This window comes from Zootermopsis nevadensis, unplaced genomic scaffold, assembly GCF_977971745.1.
Source record: "Zootermopsis nevadensis isolate Lab colony 2312 unplaced genomic scaffold, Znev_1.0 Znev_ptg000029l, whole genome shotgun sequence".
Lineage (NCBI taxonomy): Eukaryota > Metazoa > Arthropoda > Insecta > Blattodea > Termopsidae > Zootermopsis > Zootermopsis nevadensis.
The window spans coordinates 5,633,757-5,657,022 of record NW_028259161.1 but is presented as its reverse complement, the minus strand read 5'-3'; the positions used below and the strand labels follow the sequence as shown (position 1 = coordinate 5,657,022).

The window sequence follows — 23,266 nt, the reverse complement described above, 5'->3', positions numbered from 1 at the left end:
AAGGTATAATTTACAAAAATAAATTATAAATTATAAATTACAAGCTTTAAGTGTCGGTCAGTTTTATTCAATTATAACTGAGGCAATGCAAAATAAGCCCTTCTTCGACTATCAGATAGCAACAGAGTATCTTCAGTGCTTTTGACGAAAACTGTAAGCTGAAAACCTTTAACTTGCAACCTTTCTACGCCACCGAGGCGTCCGCTGCGGGCCTCTCATTTTGTATGCTGCCGTAGCACCAGATCGGGGAGCATCACATCCTTCTCAGCTTTTTTTCCAGACACGAGAGTAAATGACCACTTTGTATTCTATTTTCAGTCCACCTGAACAATTCCTCCATTCTGTTGTTATGAGTAGCTTGATACAGTATACTCGTACAAAAAGAAAGGACAAGACGTATATGTTGAAAAGAAAAAAGATCCGAAGGAGATGAAAAGAACACAAAACGCTGCCTCGAGTTTTGTTAGTTTTTTCAGTTTTTTCTCGGAATGGGTTCCATAGCTTCAGTCCTCCATGTTAAGTGTGACCGACACAGAACTAACTGGTACTGTGAGGTGAATAGCTGAAGAAGACATGATTACACAACCATCAAAAGAAACATGCTGGTTAAGACGCTCCATTTTCAGCTTTCTTTATCAATCCGCCGTCTTCATCCGTCTGAGGTTTATTTTGGGGCTCTTACATCCATACCATCCATCTCATGTCACTCCAGGGGCATTTAAAAAAATTAATGAAAGGGAGCATTCTTAGTAACAAGAACTACCTGCATGAAGCAAAGTCTTTCTTGAGGAACTGATAGTCTCTCACCGGGCTAAAAAAAAATTCCCTTCCTTTTATAGAAAATTAAGATTTATTTCCGGGTTCACAGGAAACCGCCCATAGACAGAATCTATTCCACAACCTCATACCATATTTTATTCATATCCACTTTAATATTATTCTCCCACCTGCACCCGGGTATCTCAACTGGACACTTCCATTCAGATTTTCAAAGAAACATTTTTGTGTATTTTTCATATTCTCTCATGCATTCCGCACACTCCTGCCATCTCATCCTTCCTGATTTCATCACACTAACAGATTTGTATATTCGAACAGCTTATAGTGTATCATTATATTAATACATTTTGTAAATAAAGTTTAAAACAAGGAAAGGAATTTTATACAGGGGCTGTTTTATGCTTCAATAAATGTTGATAAAAAACCTTGCATGGCTTTCCTCGGCAACTCCAGGACTTGTATGCAGTTAATTAACTATAAACAACTGGATGAATATATATGTAAGTCTAACAATAGCACTTCCGAAAATATTTCAAGGATAAAATGTAGGTGAGCCTATTACAAGAGTATAACGATTGTATGAACACACACAAATTGAAATTGTTCTTACTATGTGCGCCCACCAGATGTCAGCAATGTAAGCGCTTCAAACTAATTCTACGGAGACCAGTCCTTTAGAAGCTAATTAAAGAAATTTCCCCGACTTTTAACGGATCCGAGGCGTCATTACTGAATTCACAAGAGCCCAACGAGTCATATGGATATTGTACAGTCTACGACTGTAATCTTGAGACTTGCGGGGCGTGGAAGTGGGGTGAAGGAGGACGCTACGGACTTCCTGCATTCCTTGCAAGTCTCAAGATTACAGTCGTGGACTGTACACATCACCCTACTACATTAAATTCTAATGTTCAATAAATAATATTTAAAGTCTAACCTTAATTAACGTAAACATAATATAAACATTCATTTCAAAATTCTGTGTAAGTCTGTCCACTTGCATAATATTACGGAATCGTGTCACGATTTCGAACAGGTAATAAAAGTCGTAGAGGATCTTTATAGCCGGATACTTAGTAGAAATGATTCTTGCAACTACTATTAGGATGCCTTTAAAATTCTATCGGGGTCGTGCTCTGCTTGTCAGCACCGGAAACGGCTGCTAACAAGTGCCTGTTTCATGTCTATTAAGACTCGCCCCACTGCTTATAATCAGGGCAATGTATCTTAAATGAATTCAGTGTTTATTGGCTTCAGCCGTAAGGGGTTAAAACTCAAGTTCACGTAAATAATATTTAAAAATTCAGCTCACGCTAGAGAGTCGAGAACACACAAAAACATATTTGATCCTGTAGTGTATGCAGGCTAAACGTCAAATGCAATCCTTGTACTTAAGTATACAAGCCATAAAACGTATTTTGGACTCGGAGGTGAGTATTTAGCTTCACGCTTGGTCTGCGTTATCTCCAGGGAAACAGCCCCTGTAAACACATTAGTTTGAAGGGTGGGTAGACCTCAGAGCCTGAGAAGGAAAATGACCCTGTACTGCTAAATCGATAAGAGAATTCAAAGTTAATAAATTCGTCGAGCAAAGCCATCAGTAGCTGGCTGTCGTAATACACCGACTCCACAAAAATGCTTTATTTGTAATGCATTACTAAATTCAGGGCACTAAATGAACAAAACGGGAGGTAAGAAGAGGGCGAGGAGAAAGCAGAAGATGGGGAAGAGGGAGGGTGAGAAAGTGAATAGTTTACTACGCTCCTCTCAGACGATCCAATCAATCTCCATTAGTTCATCACGTGTTACAGTAAGAGTGTCAGTAATGACTTTCTGTTGAACGAATGTGACATTGAAGAGGATTGGATTCGTAATAACTGCAACGTTCTGTATTTAAAACTCATTTATCACTTGGCTACATAGAGACATGGGTTGAAAATGCCTTTGTTAATATCAGAGCTAATTTGAACATTTTATACCCTTTGCCCTGCTTTGAGAAAGAAATAAGATATGAGGGTGTCGACTGGATTCATTGATGAATCGTCATAGTTCATATAGAAAAGCAGTGTATCAGAATAGCATTTCATAGAATTTCTGAAAATAAAACAGGTTTCTGATTTACCTTAACACAAGACCCAAAATTTAATTTTTGTTAGGTGTAAAATAAGATTGGGTATGACAGAATTAAGTTATGAAACAAACAAACACAATATTTATTATTACTTGTTTTGAAACTCGCCAACGAGATAGAGTACACTTAGAAGTAAAAACGTAAGATTTGAGGTTTTCACAGCGGTGAGTATGAAGATTTCTGTCTTCTGGGTTGTTGCGCTGTGTAGTCTGGTCGATGCTAACCAACGTTTCAGAGGTCATACTGCCTCCGTCATCAGGGCGATGAGGTTTTCACAGCGGTGAGTATGAAGATTTCTGTCTTCTGGGTTGTTGCGCTGTGTAGTCTGGTCGAGGTTTACCAACGTTTCATCGCCCTGATGACGGAGGCAGTGTGACCTCTGAAACGTTGGTAAACATCGACCAGACTACACAGCGCAACAACCCAGAAGACAGAAATCTTCACGTAAAAACGTGTCTTAACCAATACTATATATTATAAATAGTTAAGAATAGAATTTCTTTAAATTCTAAACCTCATATTAAAGACGAACAAAATATGGTGTTCGAGCTGAGGACAATATTCTTGCCATTTGACAGAAATTTTGAAGTCATTCGTGCGTCTAAGCAGTCATGCAAAGGTATCATGTCACTTTGAGAAGCTTCAAGTTGAAACTCAGCTAAATTCTGGAAGCAATATCTACGTTCAGCACTTTCAGTATTCTAATAAACACAGAAATGCAAAACCTTCTGTGTTACCTCTTAGAAGAGCAACTTTTATGCCGTAGATATGCTCCATCAAGAAACTCTGTCTCCTGTCTTCACTGGAAGAAGTCCGATAATCAATACCGTACACTGCTCATGACAGCTGTAAAAAGTCAGTTTCCCTTCACAGGAGAACGTAAAAAATGAAGAAGAAAAACCAAGTCGCACACATAAAGCATTCAAGTCACATTTACATTTGATGACATGTCACTTAAGAGCTTCAGTGTTTTTAATGGTAACGCGAGAAACATTTGACTCGCGAATTGCACTATCTCTACCGGAAGCAACGTCAGCGATACAACAGCAGACATCCGCCTACTGTTCGGAAATCGCATGCTCTTGTTTCAGCACCGGAACATCTGACGAGCGTTGCATACAAATGCACTATGCACTTATTTCCTACGAAACGCCTCACAAAATGTCGGAATCCTAAGACGTAGTGGGGAAGCAATGTTCAGTGTCAACAACCCTGAATTATTCATCGTGGGAATGAACTGCTCGGTTTGGAACGCACTAATAGCGTTGAACTTGGAACGTTTCATTACTATCGGTTATTAATTTCTACGTTTTGTATTTTGCTGAAAAACATGTCGTGAAAAAGATGATGCTCTAATTGTAAATCGAACATTTCGATAGAAAGAGCATCATTTTAATATATTTTAATATATTTTAAATATTTTAAATATTAAATGTTAATTGTAGTAATAATATTTTAATACTTAATAAAATATTTTATTGTGATTAGACGGTTAAAATTAAACAATTATAATCATCACAATATGACGCAACATTATCATCTCAGATTCTTTGTTTTTGGTTCAATTGACCCCTGTTTCTAAAGTGCATCAATTACTGCCGAATGAATACGACTGTGGATGATAAATTACAAGTACGTCGGGAGCGGCGTAGAACATTCTGATACCAATACGCGGGGATCCGATGATATTAGCACAATAAATTCTTTGTCTAAAAAGGAACAAGTAATAATAACTATTAAGGTTAAACAATGAATAAACCTTGGCTTTATACGCGACTTCTGATGGCTCCTTCTCAAGTAGAACGATGACACACGTAGCATAATGACATCACTGATGGCTACGACAGGCAATTAATCATATATTTATGTAGACGAACATATGGCCACATACTGGAACTTAACTGCTCGTATCTTTCTGTTATATTTATTTCCCTTTCCATCCTGTTATCCTTCACCCCCCTCTCGACTTGTTAACATACGCCACATGATCTTCGCTTCGCTTCTAAAATTATGCCTCAAAATCTCCGAAGCCTAAGGCACCTCACACGAAACAAATGTTTTAATACTCGACACACACTTTCTTCACGGAACAAAATTTCTTATTTACAAAACGCTTTTAATCAATCAGGTAAGCAATGCTTACTCTAATCAATCTTTGTTGCACATGTTATACTAACAAAGCACTGTACAATCAACATTTATGAAAGAGTTTTTATCTAAATGTTCTACTCTGACAGAAAATTAATGACTCAAGGTAATACTTCATAACAGATTATTCTGCTATTAAAGAACCGAGTTAATCTTTTAATCAGACGGATAACTTGATTAATAGTGAGAACCCTAGTTTTGGGGGAGGAGACATGCAGACACACAGGTATAGCGAACACCTTCCTTCTCGGAATGAACACAAATCTTACTCTGGACTTGTAGGTCTAGAGACACTTAAGGAAGAATGATTTTCTATTGATACACATTACACTCACGACATAAAGTTTCTTCATAACTTATGCCCATAGGTAGCCGTAATAGACATTTCATTGTATCTCAAATAAAAACATTTGTATGAAGAACGGAACCAGCAAAGTGAATTGAGTGCTTTCTAGCACAATTATGTAACTTTAGTTACAATTTTATTATTGTTATTTGATTACGTTTATTATAACTAAAATAAATAACTGAACTGTCATTATTATCGTTATGATAACATTAGTAATTTTTATGATAGTCGACCACGCTACCAGTAACGTTTCTAATATTTTTCTTTTATCCTTCCTCTCCATAAAACAAAACACTTCAGACCAAATTTCATTAAATTACTGCAACAACATAATATCCACGTATTATTATTAGGTGTGCGTATCCCCTCCCCCCTCACACACACACAAGGTCCCTACCAGCCGTGTTCCGGCCATAAATTCGTCAAAATTCTTTGTATGTGGAAGAGATTTCACAAGTGAAAATTTCATTTGACAAAAACTGTTTTAACAAATGAAATATTTTTGAAGTAAACAAAAAAATCCAGACGAAAATAATACTGTAATATTCGTATTTATTCACTGAAGTCTTCAATCAAGTGTTTCTACAATAAGAGAAGTTAATGATAAAATTTTGACTAAAGATTCACTTTGTCTTAGAGTTGCTCGGCATTGTTCCATGGAAACGTCATTTAGCGTAAAACATAATTCCAGTTTTCGATTCTATCTCGATAAAACTTTAAAAAATCTTGAACGGAAGACAGAATTCTCTCTGTACGGAAGAAAACTTTCCTGCACCCTACAGGCACGGTTCCGGGTCCATGACATCCCCACCCAATTCAACTCACGTATGGACTAGGACGGAAGCAGTGATTTTATTACAGAGGGATGGTGACCGTACTCCATGCCAGCTGCAGAAGGGCGTTTTCATTACTTTTGATTCGAAAATTAATGGTTAGGATCACCGCTCCAATGTTTTGGCTTTACCGTGCCAGAATGATTATAAATTATTTTCCGTTCTCCTCTGCAAATGTTAAGAATGCATTTCGTGAAATTGAAGTGAACTTCTTGTGAGTCCGGCACCCACTAAAACCCACTTCCATTGTTCCAAGTGCCTCTCTTGTGTGTCTGTACTAGGGTTTCTACTTCATTAACTACAACTTTTTATTTGCACCTACAAATATAGGGTATTAGATACAGAGTACGTATAAATTTCAGCTAACTGATATAAATTAACTCATTAGAACCGAATTTTACTAATATTACTGATGGTGGAATTGGGGAAATTCGGAAAAATAATATGGAGGAAAGCGATACGGACAGAGGGATACATTAAAGTTTACGACAACCGGAAAAATGAATACAGTTTAGACATTCAAGTGATGGAAGGAAAGAGGAGGGCACGAAATTTGACTGGTTAAACCTGAAAGGACAGTCAACAGGGGGGATCTACGGGTGGATGGGAGGAGACTATTAAAATGGACATTGAAGAAGTGTGAAGTGGGTTCATCTGGATAGGGGCTACTGTGAGCATGGCGATGAACCTTCACGTTTCGTAAAATGTGAGGAATTTCTTAATCAACTAATCAGCGACCACTCCGAAGGAGAATTTCGCCTCATGCGCCTCATTAAGCTTGGCAGAGTCTTTAAACTAGAATAAATTTTATTGACACCGGTAACAGGTACCCTAAAACAAACTTCAAATGAATCCGTTAATTCACACAGCATTCATCAATATCCTTGGTAGCATAATAACAACAACGACTAAGTTTTATCTGAATAATAATATAATATTTAGTATCACATTTACTTCACATATATAAATATCGTGCAGTAATAACAAGAAAGGGACTATTATGTCACCCATTCATTACTGCTTGCTTTGATCTCCAGACCTCAACGTGTGCACAGTCTATTAAGTTACACGTCTGAATGAAAACATATTTCAGAACTTCTTCAGAAGCCTGATGGTGTCCTTATCAGTTAGTCGTACAAAAGCTTTTCACATATCACACGCTCTGCTAATATCTTAAAGAAAAAGAAAAAACTGCCGCGCTTAAAGCCTTTTTAAAGTTAATGGTATAGCCTCTCTTTGAAGCTCAGCTCAAGGGCCTTCAGAACTCCGTCGACAATTTTGAAAGGTTAGGGAGAACGCTATGCCAGTAAAACACTGCTCCCGGCTCCCGGTGTCTCTTTGCAAAACTTTAAAAGATTATGGATTGAGTCCCATAAAACACCTGTCACGGGAACAGATCTTTGCCGTAGGCATGATTTATCGATTTCCCACCTTCCAATGCATGGTAAGGAAAAATATATTGCCATTCATTAATCACACGGTTACCTCGGGCAGGATGAAGACTAAATCCACATTTAGAACGCAAACATGACACTTACTTGCTCTCTTATTCTCATCAATGAAGTTCTTTAAGCGCCAATCGGGCGATGGGCCAAACGTCGTAGGAGTTGATCATTTCGTGTCACTCAGAGGGTCGCACTGCAACCTCACGCCTGGCGAATGGGGTTCCTCGAATTCACTTCCAAATCCAATTTCCTCCGACACGAACCCTGAACCCCTGTCAGAAAGAGAGCGAAGCAGAGCCCTCACATCAAACCCAATTAGTTTCTGGAACCAAACAGCACCAAGGGGTGGGAAATCGGTAGAGGATGAAGATTTGCGGCTGCTGACACTGTCAGGAGAAAGATACTGTCAGCCAACAAGTCAGTGTTCCCGCTTCTTCTCTTGCATTTTTGTTCGAGGCTCAAATGTCCACCCATCTCTTCCTTCCACCGTCTATTTTTGCAGTGTGTTAGAAGGTTACAATCCATCCACGTAGGGAGACAAGGGTAGAAGACCGTTATTTGGTTGCCAATTCAATTATTTGAGAAGACCACACCTCCTCATAATCATCATATATCAGTTCGTTTCACTTCTTCGGGCGAAGGCGAAAGGAATTACATTTTACCACAGCGTGAATCAAATCACTGTTTGCGTGTAGACTGGGGCAGATTTAGAGAAGGCATCACCAGGTTCCCACTGTGTACTATGAGGTCACTGCAGGTCAGATTAACCTGATACAAGGTATTCGGAGCAGTATCGTGCAGTAATGGCACGCTGACGTTGTGTTAAGGCAAGCCGCTAAACATTACAGTATTTCATAGTTATGAGACTGACTACGGGATACTGAAGCCGTGAGAGGCGATACCTTTCTATGATGGTACACCTGCGTCTGTCGGCCTCGGCCATACGCGTCCAGTTCAACTAACGATGTTACTGTCAGAAGCGCTGCCCTTCCATATTTTGACTGCTCTAATTCGTGTTAAGACGAATTAAAGACAGTAGTATGTTTTAAAGTCAGTGACATTTGACAGCTGGGAGAAGTAGCAGTGTCGAATGCGATGGAATTGTTACTCGAATACCAGAAAGCAACGTCGTGCAACACTTCCGGACTGCAGTGCTCAATCCAACGTGTTCTACGGTAAAAGTAAAGCAGTTCCGGTACACGTCATGTAGGTCGTTTGGGGGGTGAGGTAAGCTCCTACGCATTCTAGATGGGGGTCAGTGGTCAGCATCACGCCCCGGCCGGCTTTACCCCCGGTACCCATTGTAGAGGAGGCTGGGTGGACCCCAGATCCGGTCTGGACGCAGAGGCTAGAGGAAAAATCCTCTGCCCCCGTCGGAGGTCGAACTCCAGTCTTTCAGCCCGTAGTTAGTCACTATAGTGGCTGAGCTTCTACGGTAGTCATATTAATATAACATTGAACGTTTATCCATTTGGAATTAAATTAGTGAAGGAGGAGTTAAAGTAATTAAGCTATCTTCTCAAATTGCCGGAAATGGTAATCGTTAGACAACGGATGGACTCCGCTAACTTAGTTCCTCCAGTCGCATTAAGAATGACTACAAAAGGACTCACCTGCGGCATTAAAGAGTTTGATATAAGTCGGCGTGTTCTCCCGTTAAATTCTGACTATAACACGAATTAACTTATTCTGCATGCCTCGCCTTCGACGATAGAAGAAATCGTCAAATTATTTCAATAGGCGTTGTTTAACTAAATGGATTTCTGTATGCTGATGGCATATACGAGGTGCGATCGGAAAGTTTCAAGACTGCGCGTATAAAAACCCGTACACTTATCTCAGGTATTAAATTCATCCATCACCCTCGAAGTAGTTCCCCTGGGAGTGAACACAACGATCCCAGCGCCGCTGCCAAGCCTGGAAGGCTGACAAAGAAAGATTTCCAGGGATGCTTCCAGGCTTGGCAGCGGCGCTGGGATCGTTGTGTTCACTCCCAGGGGAACTACTTCGAGGGTGATGGATGAATTTAATACCTGAGATAAGTGTACGGGTTTTTATACGCGCAGTCTTGAAACCTTCCGATCGCACCTCGTAGATGGGAATTAATGAGAAAGTGCATAAAAAGACGCTTGTGTGGGCAATTTTTATAATTCTCACAACAGCCTGATAAAACTTACTGATAAAGATTGCATCTACAAGATCTACTGAGATTTCTTGTTTGACCAGGAGTTTAAACAAGATCTTCTACAGTATGTATTTAAACATTTACTAAACCGCGTGTTATGTATCTAAAACGTTAAGAAAAGTACTCAAAAGTCACAAAATTAATGGCATCAATGTGTTGAATTGTTAAATGAATGCACAACATTTTAACTGCTTTTAGTGTCTAATTTGTACTAATATCCAGCTTAGGCAAGGGAGAAATTATCCTTACCCTGAGGCTTCTCTTCTGATTCCAGTTACTGTGAAACCAATTAAGTCCAATTTGGTCAGTCTTAGAGGAGTTTACTGCGGCCTTAAACGTTTAAACAGAGGTTACATAGGAAGGTTTTGGTCATAAATCGTCCCCGGCTTCTCCTATTCTACCTTTCAGACGACTCATAATAATTTTAAAACATTTTGTCGTCCTGTGGTAATAGAAATGCAAGGCTAAAGAAACAAATATTCGGACGAATAATAACTAAAGTGCCTGCAAATTTTCATTTCAGTGAATATAATGTCGAACGCACGTGACTGCGAGCAAATCCATCACTGTTAGCATCTTGATTACATGTTATAATTTCCCAGAAGTATGACGCAAATACACAGGCAGGAAAATTAATGCAACAGGTAGAATGTGCCCTCCTTCATCACAGCGTTTCACAATCCTCGGTTATCAGCTAATCTGTTTCGCCAGTCGCTGCACGCACGCACAGGACCGAAATACACACACAGCGGGTCAACTATACGACAGCACAACGCATGACTCACGTTCCGAAGTTCTTCGGTTCAAACCCCGCGAACGGCAATTGTGCCAACTGCAGCAGATTAAACAGAAAACAAAATTATTTCCTTTGGAAGTTGAACGGGATCCAATTTTCAAGGCTGCCACTTTGTTTGGACGGCGAAGGTTTAACCGAGATCTTTGTTAGGAAGGACTCGTTATACGAACATGTTCTGTTTAAGAGATCGTGTAACTAGTCGGCAATCTTTCTTCGATCCTATGCTATTTAATAACGCGCGAATCAATGTCTCCTGCTCTGAGAGTTGATGGTATGGAACCGTGATTCCAAAACTCCTTAATCTAAGACTCCCTCAATGCCAATAAACCGTTTGAGGCCTCTAACCCTTGAAAATGACAAAACGTAATTTAGCAACGTCGAAACATCATTAGTAATGAGCCCTAAAAGGTTTACGAAGAACTTTTATTATTCAATTTTACGTTTAAAACTACGATTGCATTTTGTTTGTTAATTTATATGTATTATAATTAGGTGATTAACCTCTCAAAATAGGCTTCATGGATCCCTATAAATCAATGCTTCCACTTCGGGGAACGCTGATACTGTACTGAAATTCCAACAACATGGGATGACGTGCTTGAACACATCCCCTTTAAAACGATCCATACACACTGTACATTTGTCATCAATAATCCGTGCAGCGCCCCATTCGACTGAGTGGCTCTGTGGACTGTGCAACTAAACTCGGTCACGTGTTTCGATCCACGTGCCAGATGTACATAATGACTTGCAATTTATTACGGTGCCCCCTTGTATCCCACTCTTACAGAGACAGCTTATGGTAACACTACAGCTCCTACATTGTTTCTTTAATTCAAATTGCAACTCTGTTGTGGAGTTGACTCGATTTCTGGTAGATAAGGGAGCAGATAGAGAGATTCGCCACAAGAGTACTTAGTGGCGTTAGTGCAGTCATACCGCCGAACAGCTGGGAATGATTTGGGAGAAAACGGCCGAGACTAATTACCAAGCCACTTTTACAGCGTGAGATGTCGGGTTCGCATGACGGCGAGTATGAACATGGCTGTCTTATGGATTGTTGCGCTGTGCAGTCTATTAGAAGTTTACCGACGTTTCAGAGGTACTTGCTGCATCCATCATCAGGGCGATGAGTAAGCCGCGTTTCAGTTGTTGCACCAAATGTTTCTAATGCCGCTGTCACATCACAAGTTCGCACTGTCGTGTTGGTAATATTAACAAAGAGGTATGTTACAAAGTAGGAAACAGCAAAGTGAAAAGTCAAATTTAAATTAAAAGGCGGAATAAATCACAGAAAACGATACAACAAAAATTCCTATTAGCTTACGCGCTGTGTAAATATGTGCTTATTCCCTGTTCGCCACGAGACAAATTAAAATTATATTATATGTTCTATTCTGTGATTAGGAGAACCAGCTCTGTTTTCCAACAACAATTTGCAACCTTAAATCCGCCACTGCATGACCGTGAAAACTGCTTGTTTTAAAATGTAATTTCCTCAACGGAGGAAATGGGGCATGTAAGTAATTATATAAAAAAGGAGCGGTAATAAAATCTCAAGGAAATAAATTAACTTTGTCGGTAAGAGAAATTCCCAGAAAGGCGGTATGCATGTTCAACAAGCATCACAGTAATGGAACTGCAAAGTGTGACTGTGTGCTTAGCCTATTATCTCCAGAGGTGGTCGCATTCACTGTAACATACCTCAGTGCCATTTACATTGTACATCAATGCTCCCTTTAAGTTACGTCTCCCACTGTAACACAGACGGTAGTTAAAAATACTTAGTGTTCTCTAATTTGGTTCAACATTACAACAGTTGGTTCAACAGTATTCATGGATCGAGAATCTTAATCTACAGGGCAAATAAAGTCCACTGACCTATAGAAAAAAAGAAGGTATTCATACTGGTGACGCATTAAATGCCGCGAAAGGATATTTCGAGTTAACACGAGGCAGTCCTGTCGCAAATACTGTTAACTCTACAGGGAGTAAACGTAAAGTGTTCCCTCAGCTGTGTAATTTCAATTACTCCCAGATGTGTCATCAGCGCTACACGCGACTGAAACAAGTACAAATTTAAAGTAGAAAGTTTTATTAATTACAGCTTGGAAGAAGGCAGAAATAAACTATATAAAGAGGAACTTCATAGTTTAAACTACTGCAGCAGAGTTGGTAAGATGTTTAAACAAAGGCATAATGTAGGTTACAACATTTCTTTTGTTGAATCGCTCTGCATAACAGTAAATTTAATTTACTTTGAATGAGATAAGAGGAAATATTGAGGAGAAATCTGTCGCGATTGTCTCGAGGTACAATTCCGTTCCTCGAATGTAGGAAACAATGACAGGCTTCATGCCATAATAGCCAGTGACTCGACTCAGACTGTGCCCCTGAGGAACACTATTCAATAAGATACAGGTGAGGAATGGATAAACGAATATATATAAACGACGCCTAGAAGTTTATTAACATTGTGCTCTGGGTTGGACGTGGTACACGACTGTCTCTCATAGTATAATTTGCATTTTGTACAGACAAATATCAGAATACAAAACTGCTGAGATACGTAATACCGTGCCTGAATTAGTCTGTCAGCACTCTGACAATGCTTTCGAGAATCGACGTGTACGGCACCAACTAACAGGAGCATATTAACAGACTCGTCTAAAATCGAAACATTAATGCCGTCCAATACTCATCTAAATTGGCTTGCGTAAGAACTAAGCTTGACAACTGTCCGGTCGTACAGCGCTTACGAGGCGACCTCAGCCTGCTGACAGACTATGCCACAATACATCTTATGAATTTTCTGTAATTTTGTTCCACTTCGTTTCGCTACGTGAATTTGAGCCAAATAAAAATAGTTGTAAGGACATACTTCTTATGGGATTTATATCTTAACTGCGTCATGTTTGTGTTTAATCAATATAATAATTCATTCACCGTCCATACACAAACTTAAAATGTTGTTAAAATTTACTTAAAATTACATAAAATTACAACATTTTTTAGAGTTAGATCTTGATACATTTCACATTTGACGACATGTTTCGGTGTATTACACCATCATCAGGTCAATCAATTTAAAAACTGTTTTAAAAGCTGTTGTACATCCTGCAGGATAACTGACTTGCAAAGACGTCTCATGGTACGAAAATTAAAATGAAACATTACATATTAAGAACGTCTAAGAAGCCACAAATAAAACACAGCCCATTAACAATTAACGCAACATTTCGTATGAATAAGCCTACATGTAATTAAATTGAGTACAGCGACTAAAGAGGTTGTTACGAACGAAATAAAAAAAAACAGGCCTCCATTTAAAGTGAGGAGTCGTGTATGCCTCTTCACGATTCAGCACTCCTTTTATAATCTTCCGCTGCGGTACCAGAAACGTCAATTTAAATTAACATATGAAGGATAACATTTCACTCTAAGCTTCACGCACTTCCATTCGGTCAGCACTGTTTACGTCTATGATGACTTTATAAGCCGTTTCCTATTTTACAGTTCTCATGTCAATTTCCGATAGAAAATACAATATGCCACACAGACCACAAGGTTCTATTTGAACTTGCAATTCCACCTAATCCTTTGTGTAATTATTTCCATAGTACAGCTACTTTAATAGAACACGAAGCAGCTCTGGTACTGTCAAACATTACAGACCTCTAAGCAAGGAGAACGGGTGCTTCTGAGTAAGGTATCCACATCGTAACTCGTAAAGTGTTAAACAACTATTTTAAATGATTAAAAGCAAGGCTAATAAACTGTTAAGGTGGACACTACGCAGACTAGGGCCGTCAAAACTTGCAAGACTCTTCTTACAACATATATTTATTCGTGATATGTTCGCATAAATATCAGCTAACAAAATGGCGATTACGCGATGCAACTTCAATTAATGACAGTATGATCATAGTTATACCGGAATATGATAGCCATGACAGCCGGTCCAGTGCTCAGAGCTTGTGTAATATTCCCAAAACCCCCAGTCTGTGGGAACAGGCTTTATTTGAAGGAATTTCCACCCCATAGACGAGTTATATTTCCTAAAACTCTTGGGGCTTTACCTATCTCGCAAATTAATTCGACATCCCCGGCGTACGTCTTGGTCACTCGAATACTATGAGGGTTCGAAACCCATTACAGGACGTTTGTTCGCGTCTTTAATGTCCAGTACTGTGTTCGCAGAGGCCCTGCGATAGATTTATATAACATGAAATCTCAACACAAGTTTAGTCTTTTATTACATTTTATGTAATTACCATATGTTAAGTTACGTAAGAGGTGCACATCCTAATACATGTGTGTTATGTTTACAAGAAGGTCTGACGATGTCATGTAGTAGATAACCGCGACACGTAATCGTCAATATTGATGATTATGCTGTAACAAGTTGTATTTGACAGAAAAGGATAGTAATTTGGCTGCCTATGATGTGTCACAGGTAACTCTATCATGGGATTTTGTCGATATAAGATCTTATAAGAGTATACGAAACTTTTAATGCAATTTTCCGTAGAATGTAAAACACAGAGAAATACGAGAAATAAATATTTAGCTGTTGGTCTGACGGCGATAAATAATGACATATCGCACACAGACGTGTTAAAATCGTATGAACGTAGACTACAAGCGTAGTTACAAATTCCATATGGAACACGTTTCATATGATACGAACTAACAAGACAACGATACGAAACTCTGATATGAACGTATCCCGCAAAACAGAGTCCGTACTGGCGAAAATTATACACAGAGATGGTTCACTGCATTTAAGTTCGTTAGGGCCTAGCTAGAGCTAGTCAGTTCGCCTTAGAATTTCCTGTTTCAACATTAGAATGCCCACAGACCTCTGGGATCATGTGAGAAACACGTCGTCAGAAAATGTGCATACACGCGTCGACTAACTTGACAGCAGGAAGTACACGCAGGCATGCAAGGGGCACTAGGGGACTCAGTTTCAGCGAGTGACTGTTGTTCACTGGTGCAGAATTTAAGCGTGGCTTTTCTTTCGAGAATAAATGTTCACTGGTGTTTTCCTTAGAAAACGAACGGAAGAGGCGAAGTGCCTTACCTCGGAATAACCGATCATTGCGTAACAACCAGCGCGGCAGAGGGAAAGTGTGATCCGGTTTTCCAAACGGGCTCTGTGCTCTTTTTCATACCTTGCTATTATATTTAATGAGGATAAAAATAGCTTGGCTCAAAGCTAATAACACTATTTACCTACGTATTTGATTTACATAGCCAGAAATTATTCCTTGTACACTATTAAATATGCACAGCAACGTAAAAGTTTCAAATAAGTGTTACAAATCAATATTTCATCAAATATTCTATATTTAAAAAAGTTTCGAATAAATCTCGTGATGTGTGTATTTAATACTATGTAGACTTATGACTAAGTTTATAAACCGTGCTATGGTCGAATGAATGGTCTTTCGTTGCCCATGGACAGTGCAATGAATCATTTCAAGGGAAATCGGTAAGATAGATTTCAGCTTCGTGAACAGAAGGCTTTCTATCCGAATCAGAGTCAAAGTATATGGGTGAATTTCAGTCTAATCCCCCATCCAAAATGTAAATCAAAACGTGGTAGCTTCGGAGATGCAACATATGGAGAGGCAGGTAAGACCCACAAACCAACAACGAGTCCTGAGATGAGAATCGGTGACGACGCACACAGCCTTTCTGTTCATTTTATTTATATATTTATCGCTAACAGACATAAGATCTCCAATTACAGGAGCATGTATGCTCTACGAATGCAGTATAACAAAATATGAATTACACACTTCTCAAAACAATACATATACAATTTTAGAAAGTCGTCTAAACTGATTTGTAAAGACGCTCGTTCAAGGCTTAATTCTTCCAGGGTATAATGCACATGTCTGGTGACGTCGTCGTATCACCATGGTGACAATCTGCTTGCTACAGATCGAAAGCGCTTATCTCCAAGTTATCTTTCCTGCATCAATTACTTCCGAACTAGAGCCCTGTACCAAACACTCGATCGATCGACCGACTTCCAGAATTTCGACTCGAATTTCTACTGCAGGACTCGCGCAGTTCTACACTTACCGATTAAAGTCATCATCTGTGAGATATTAACCATTGCCTATCACAAACTGCGTCTGGTCTATAAGATTATACTTTAGTGCAAGACGGAAGACAAATTTTGTTTGCTTAAAAAGCGATGTTGGCAGCACAGAAATAGATCGAGGATATAAACAATACAAACCCCCTCTTTACTTCATGTCCCCTCAGTTTCTGTTCTTCCCTCAGAAAGGGCGACTAAGTCACGGAATTATTTCACTGGGAGGGGAAAGTTGTATTTATTTAATAATGTAGTGGCAAAGAGCGATTATGTAGTGGAAAAACTTGAAAACATGCCACGGTCGACCGAGTCAGAAAATCCTCTTTGAAGGATTACGACTATCTTCCTGGAAGCTCCGACAGCCCTTACTGCAGAGCCTGAAGCCCCCAGTGCAAGTTTCCCGATTTCCCCTCACAAGTGTTTGCCTCAGGAACATTATCATACTTGTCACAACTGGTTCCTCGCTGTCGTTCATGTAACTGAGAATAATCAAGTTAACTGGCTTCATTTAAGACTGTTCAATACTGGACATTTACTCAAACATTATTCTTGCGTGTTCCTCAGAAATCTCACAACTTCACTGACTTTCAGGGTTTACTAGTGTAATAGAATAGACTGAGGTAGTGGGGGCTGGTCTGTCGGAGTTCGGTTCCCGGCAGGTTCAGAATTTGTCACCTCGTCGCCACGGTCTGACCGACTCAAAAGTCTCACCCAGTCTCATACTCACTGTGTACCGGAGGTAATGCCGCGGGAAACGTAAAGCTGACGAATAAGTGTGATATGATGTAGAGGTTTAGAATGTCTCGAGCTATACCAGCACAGTCCTTTACATTTCCATGGCTTGATGCCCGGATACATGGTCGAATTTACGTACTCTAAAATTAATCAATTTAAACCAGAAAACAATTTAATTTCTTGATATGAATTGATGCTATCCTCGTGGTACGCTCTCGGTGAAGTCGTTATATACAATACTTAGTTGCACAAAACTAATAATTTGGTATTTTCCCCAGAAATATATATTAATAGAAGTTACACGCTTCCTACAAAGCACTTGAGAGCATGCAACTGTAATTTGTTTTAAGGTAGTTTACTAGATCAAAATTCTTAACCTTGGGACTACATGCGGGCAGGTACCTTAAAGTTTTAAACCCTTTCCCGCCAAAAAAAATAGAGTACAATAACACCGGTACCTAGGCCACTCGATAAGGGACCAGAGTTCAATTCCCGGCAGGACATAATTTCTGTCTTTGCCATAACATCGAGATCGACTCTGGGGCTGATAACAGAACTACACAAAAGTGAATTGTTCTGTACATGTGTATTTAATGTTTCATAAATACAGTGTTACATAAATAGCAGTGTTTTATAGTTTATTTTATCTAACTAGAACTGCTCTTCCACGAATTTAACATTTTCAACGAATCAGCAAATTGCTGTACTTGGTATAGTATATCTGGTATATGCACCGAGTTTATGGTATGAATAATGTTTAAACATTTACTGAGAAATATCTGCAATTAGTACATGTAACATATTGATCGAATTAGTAGACCGGCGCTAGCCAATTCTGTTAACGAATGAATCTGATCCTGCTATCACTAAACACACACATGGTCGTATCACCGAGACTACTTGCATAAGCTAAATCCACCTCATAAATTATCTGAAACGACTTAAGCGCGTTATCATCCTTCCACCAGGCACAAAATATTTGCGAAGAACAGAAGGATATCCTACCAGTAAAAATTTAAACGCAACCCTAAAAGCGTCCAGATAAGCACTTCTTCAGAATTGATACAGATAAGAAGTATCTTCGTGGTCATTTTTCTTTAAAGCGTGCTACAGAATTACCCATATTTTCCAATAAAAATTATAGGATTGACTATAATACAGGAGTGTAAAACAAATCGACGAGGACCATTTCCTTTACAGGGGATCTGAAATGGTACGATACACTAAGAGAATAGAATTTTAATTGAACATTATTCGGTACACACTGGTTTAAGTGGTAAACGGCAAAGTCGCTATCACAAAAACCACGTTACAGGGCGCAATTTTGTACGTCTGTACGATTACGTATTAAACCTATATGGCCTATACGTTTTATCTTAATTTTCCCGTTGCCTAATTTCGCTCCATGTTGTAGTTCATTTTTTCCCCACCTCTCATATTTTCAGCGTTTTATTTCTTACGACACGTTGATCTCTTCTAATTACTCTAAAGAACAATGCGTTCTGCGCCCTCTTCTGCCCTTTAACAGATGCATATAATACTCTGAATTGTCAGAAAAGTTAATTTAGTAGTTTGTTGTTAAGATTTGTAAAGGATGTTTTAAAATAAGCTACTTACTCTCACATTTAAATTACTGCAATATTAAAAACAAGATTTTCACTTCTCTTCCTAAATACATGTCACTTAGTAGAGACGTATTTGTTTTCGCATTGTTACATGGCTTTAAAAGCTGGTATAAAAATGAGATTTCACGAGAACAGATGTGTTAGTCAAAACAATGGCAAAGGGGAGAATAATTTCCGTATCTATTGTATTTTGTAACTTATTTATCACGCTGAAAAATATTTATTCAAACGTTGCGTAGGTTTACTATAACGAGAAAAGCATTTGTCAGAAATTTTATGAAGTTGAACTTGCGATTCAAATAGTAGTTATAAATGAAAGAGATAGTCTAGGCCAAAATTAACTTCGCCCAATATCAAATTTCATTAAAATCTGAGAGGTAATTTTGGAGATGACACGTGTAAGTAAGCGGGTGTGATGATACTTCTAACGGTTTGCAAGAATGCATATATATATATATATATATATATATATATATATATATCTGAAATAAGTTATTATCAAGAGAATTGAGGCAAATTAAGTCAAATAGTGCTTCTTTCCACTTTAGTATTTGTGTAACATCGACGCTCAAACATATAAGAAACCGTTTTTGACTTGTTTTTAAGCCACAAATGTTTCCACTCGATTATAAACCACTCTGTATTGATAATACTCGCACAAAGATCATACACGTATTTCACAAGCCGGTCACATCAACTGCAAATATTACGCTCCCCATTAAAGAAAATTTAACTTTATTACAACAAATTTATTTAAATATATTTCGCACATATGTGCATTTGCTGACTGAATGTTGACTATGTGCTGATGATATCAATCTGAAAGCGAAATGATTATACAAGAATCCTTTTCTGTATTATAGACTACTGATTTTGAATTTACATACAGGCTTTAACCCACTATCAAACGGATGTACTCACCGGTCGACGACTCCATGTTTGCGCAAGATAAGTTGTCATCCGAAACGTCGAGCCGCTTTCTCATTTATGGTACTTGATGTACGTGGACAAGTCACCATCACTGGCCAGCTCTGTCACCAGGCAGTACATCGGCCCCCGACTGCAAAAGACAGTAAAATCTTATATCTGAAGGAAGTCATTTGTTGTCTTCAATGTTTCGTTTTCACTGTGCCCTTGCACAAATACAAAGCGGTTCATTCTGACAGTAGTTTGTGAACACGTTTGTAAATGGGAAATGAAATTTAATGCACAAAAAGCAAAGAACACATGACGATAGAGATACGCTAGAGCTAGTATTGAGAACACAGATCTCAAGGAATAACATGCATTAAATAAATGCTTTTTTTACGGTTCTGTTATTAAGGAGGGAGACAATTTTCACGAGCTTAAAATGGGTTCCGAAGGAATGGGCCACGTCATAATGTTTACTTGAGAATGCAAGCACATTTAATATTCTTCTCTTACGGTAAAAAGCATGATTCACAAGTATACCAAACAGAGGGTGGGGGGGAGGTGTTGAGAGTACAACATATGTGTTCTGAACAGCGAATAGAAAGACATTTTCTAATTTATTCTTTTATTAATTTTAGCGAGAATTTCGTTAAAATATTCTTTTCCCATGTAGGAATTGTTGTTGTTGATAACGTTCAGTCCTTAATCACCGAACCATCTCTTGATGTTGAATATATATGCTTTCAGGGAGGCACTGGGGGGCTCAGAATACAAGGATGTTAAGCACAGGTGTTAAAAAACATCCGAATTCGTGAAGGATAAAAGTGTTGGTAGATTTTGCCCTTCGTACGAGTGTGCCAGAGAAGTGAGGCGTGAAGATGCTCGTATCTTCACGCTGACAGTTTCCGGTCTAAGAGTGAAATCTCCGTGAATCGGGAAACCACAGCAGGTGCTGGGGGCTTCACGGCGACGTCATCGTCTATCAGTCACGCTGCTATTCAAGGGTGTACCTAACAAATTAGCTTCACCTTGAGCGTGAAGTTTCTCGATTATATATTGAGGTTAAGATCGTATGTAAAGAAGTCGACGGAGTTCCATCCTGCTAACCTACAATTTTCTGATCATTGCACTATGTAACAAGTAGAATTGTTTCGTTTGCAGACATAACATTAAAGGTTCGCATCATTACCTTGATCATTGTTTGAAATTAAACTAGAATTATTGTCTGGTTTAGAAGAAGTCGAAGGTTCAGTATGGCTGCACAAACACTGATCTCGTAAATTCAATACAAATTTCCAGAACACGTTTCTTTAACACGTATTTCAATATCCACCAACCATTTCTCGGTTTAACAAGTTGCTGCTTTCTGCGACATTCCTTAACAAATTGTGTTCATCTTTCTGTCATCCAAGAACGTGCACATCTCACTATATTCCGAGAATACTACAATAAAGCCCTTCATTACTTGCGGATTCTCATGGATTGTGAAGCCGTGTGTAGTCTTGCAGGTGCTTACGGACTTTTCGAAATAACATATCACCTCTATCTCAGAAGAGAGAGGCGATAAATTCCCCTCCATAAGATCACAGCCGATGTCGTCACAGGTGCGAGGACCAAAAACCTCCAAATCACGTCATTACATGCGCCAAGTAGTTAGTTTGAATCGCCTTACATTATCCAACATTCGAGCTGCTGTATAGTCTTATGGCAGTACAGTCTGCTGTTTCGACACCAACTGATTGTGATGTTGCTCACAACATAATTGCATCGTCATGTATATTATCCCGTACGCCAAATGTAATGAATCAGTATCCAAACTAAAGACTGAGAGGCCGTAACCCTCCCTGGGGAAATTTTTATAATACTCTTGTCTGGCGTGTTTTGGTGACAGTTCGATGCATTATTTGGCTAGGAAAATCATTACATTGAGTGGCAATTTCCCCTTACAAAACAACACACTGCTTTATCCAGAGAATGGAGACAATCCCTAGCTGAGCGTCCCGCCTTGTCTAATATGTGAAATAGCAAGTCATTACTTGGTTTCCGAGTCTGGGATGAATTATCGACTGGCTCTAAGAAAGACCAAAAACTTGGATGGAACAGTAAATCCATTAACATATTAAACTGATTCTAATAACAGTAAATAAAGAGCTGCCCCATGTTTCAGCGCCAAGCCAAGGAGGAGTCGAAGCGAAGCTCTATGTAGGTGGACTATTAGATTCATGATTAGGAAAATCTCAGGAAAAAAAAATGGACTGACCAGTAATGAATACATTCAGTGTTTCTTAGTCAACTAAATAGATAAAGTGCCCAAAGATCACCATCTGGAGAATGTAGTTATTTATTTTTTAAGTACAAAATCTCAATGCGCTATAAACATAAGAAAACATAACACGCTAGATCCCCGTAATCAAGCGAATTCCCTGTACACCGCAAAGTTTGATCTACAGTAACGGCCGACACACACTGTATCATATTGCCCGCTTTTGATGCAACGTGCTGATTCTGTGTAGCCAGGAGATCTCATCACCCCAATAAAATACGAAATGAGCCTCTCACATCACGACCCCACACCCTCGCATTAGAGATGCAATAAGGCTCTCCCCACCAACACCCTAGCAAAGCGAGATCAAAGTGCTGAGTAATATTCGGTGAAGGTTTGGAACGAAACAGCTGCAGCTGATAGGAACAGTCGCTTCCCCCCCCCCCCGCCGCCCCACCCCGCTCTGCGCAATGCACCACCCTCTGCCATATAGTTCATATTATAACACAAACCTGCATCAGCTCACATCAATGTGGCACACGAAGGCTATCTATGTCTGTATAGAACCTTATTCTGTACGCAGGGTTCTCCTTTATACGTGATGAAAACGGGGTTATATTTGGGGGGGGGGGGGGGGGTCAAAATATACACTCATTATTACATAAATCTACTAAACCCTGCATGGCATTTTATTTTCATCTCATTGTCCATGCTAACTTTACACCTTAAGCAGGCCAGCTGACTTTGGCAGCTTTCAAAGCGACACTCTGTTAATTTAAATTGTGTCAAATGAAAGCACAATGCGGAGATCGAGACTGTCCGTCAGTATGTTTCATTTCCGAAGCTTCTGAAAGAAATTCGATTAAAATTCGTGTTGAGAATTTGAACCAAACATCCGCCGAATTGCTTTTGAACATTGAAATAATACTGTACTGGATACTACCCGAAACTC

The 23,266-nt window shown here is 39.1% G+C and overlaps 1 protein-coding gene across 5 annotated transcripts in view; it reads right to left on the bottom strand.

Moving 5' to 3' along the window:
* The window catches only part of LOC110835786 (uncharacterized), a 768,515-nt gene that overhangs the window by 54,920 nt on the left and 690,329 nt on the right, over positions 1-23,266 (bottom strand). For 4 of the 5 annotated variants that reach the window (XM_087358219.1, XM_087358220.1, XM_087358221.1 and 1 more), the window contains one exon: positions 20,061-20,199. In XM_087358219.1, the coding sequence (XP_087214345.1) occupies positions 20,061-20,099 (39 nt within the window). In that variant the 5' untranslated portion in view covers positions 20,100-20,199. Of the gene's footprint in view, positions 1-20,060; positions 20,200-23,266 lie in introns of those variants that run through there. The other variant, XM_087358223.1, reaches the window with a different exon arrangement.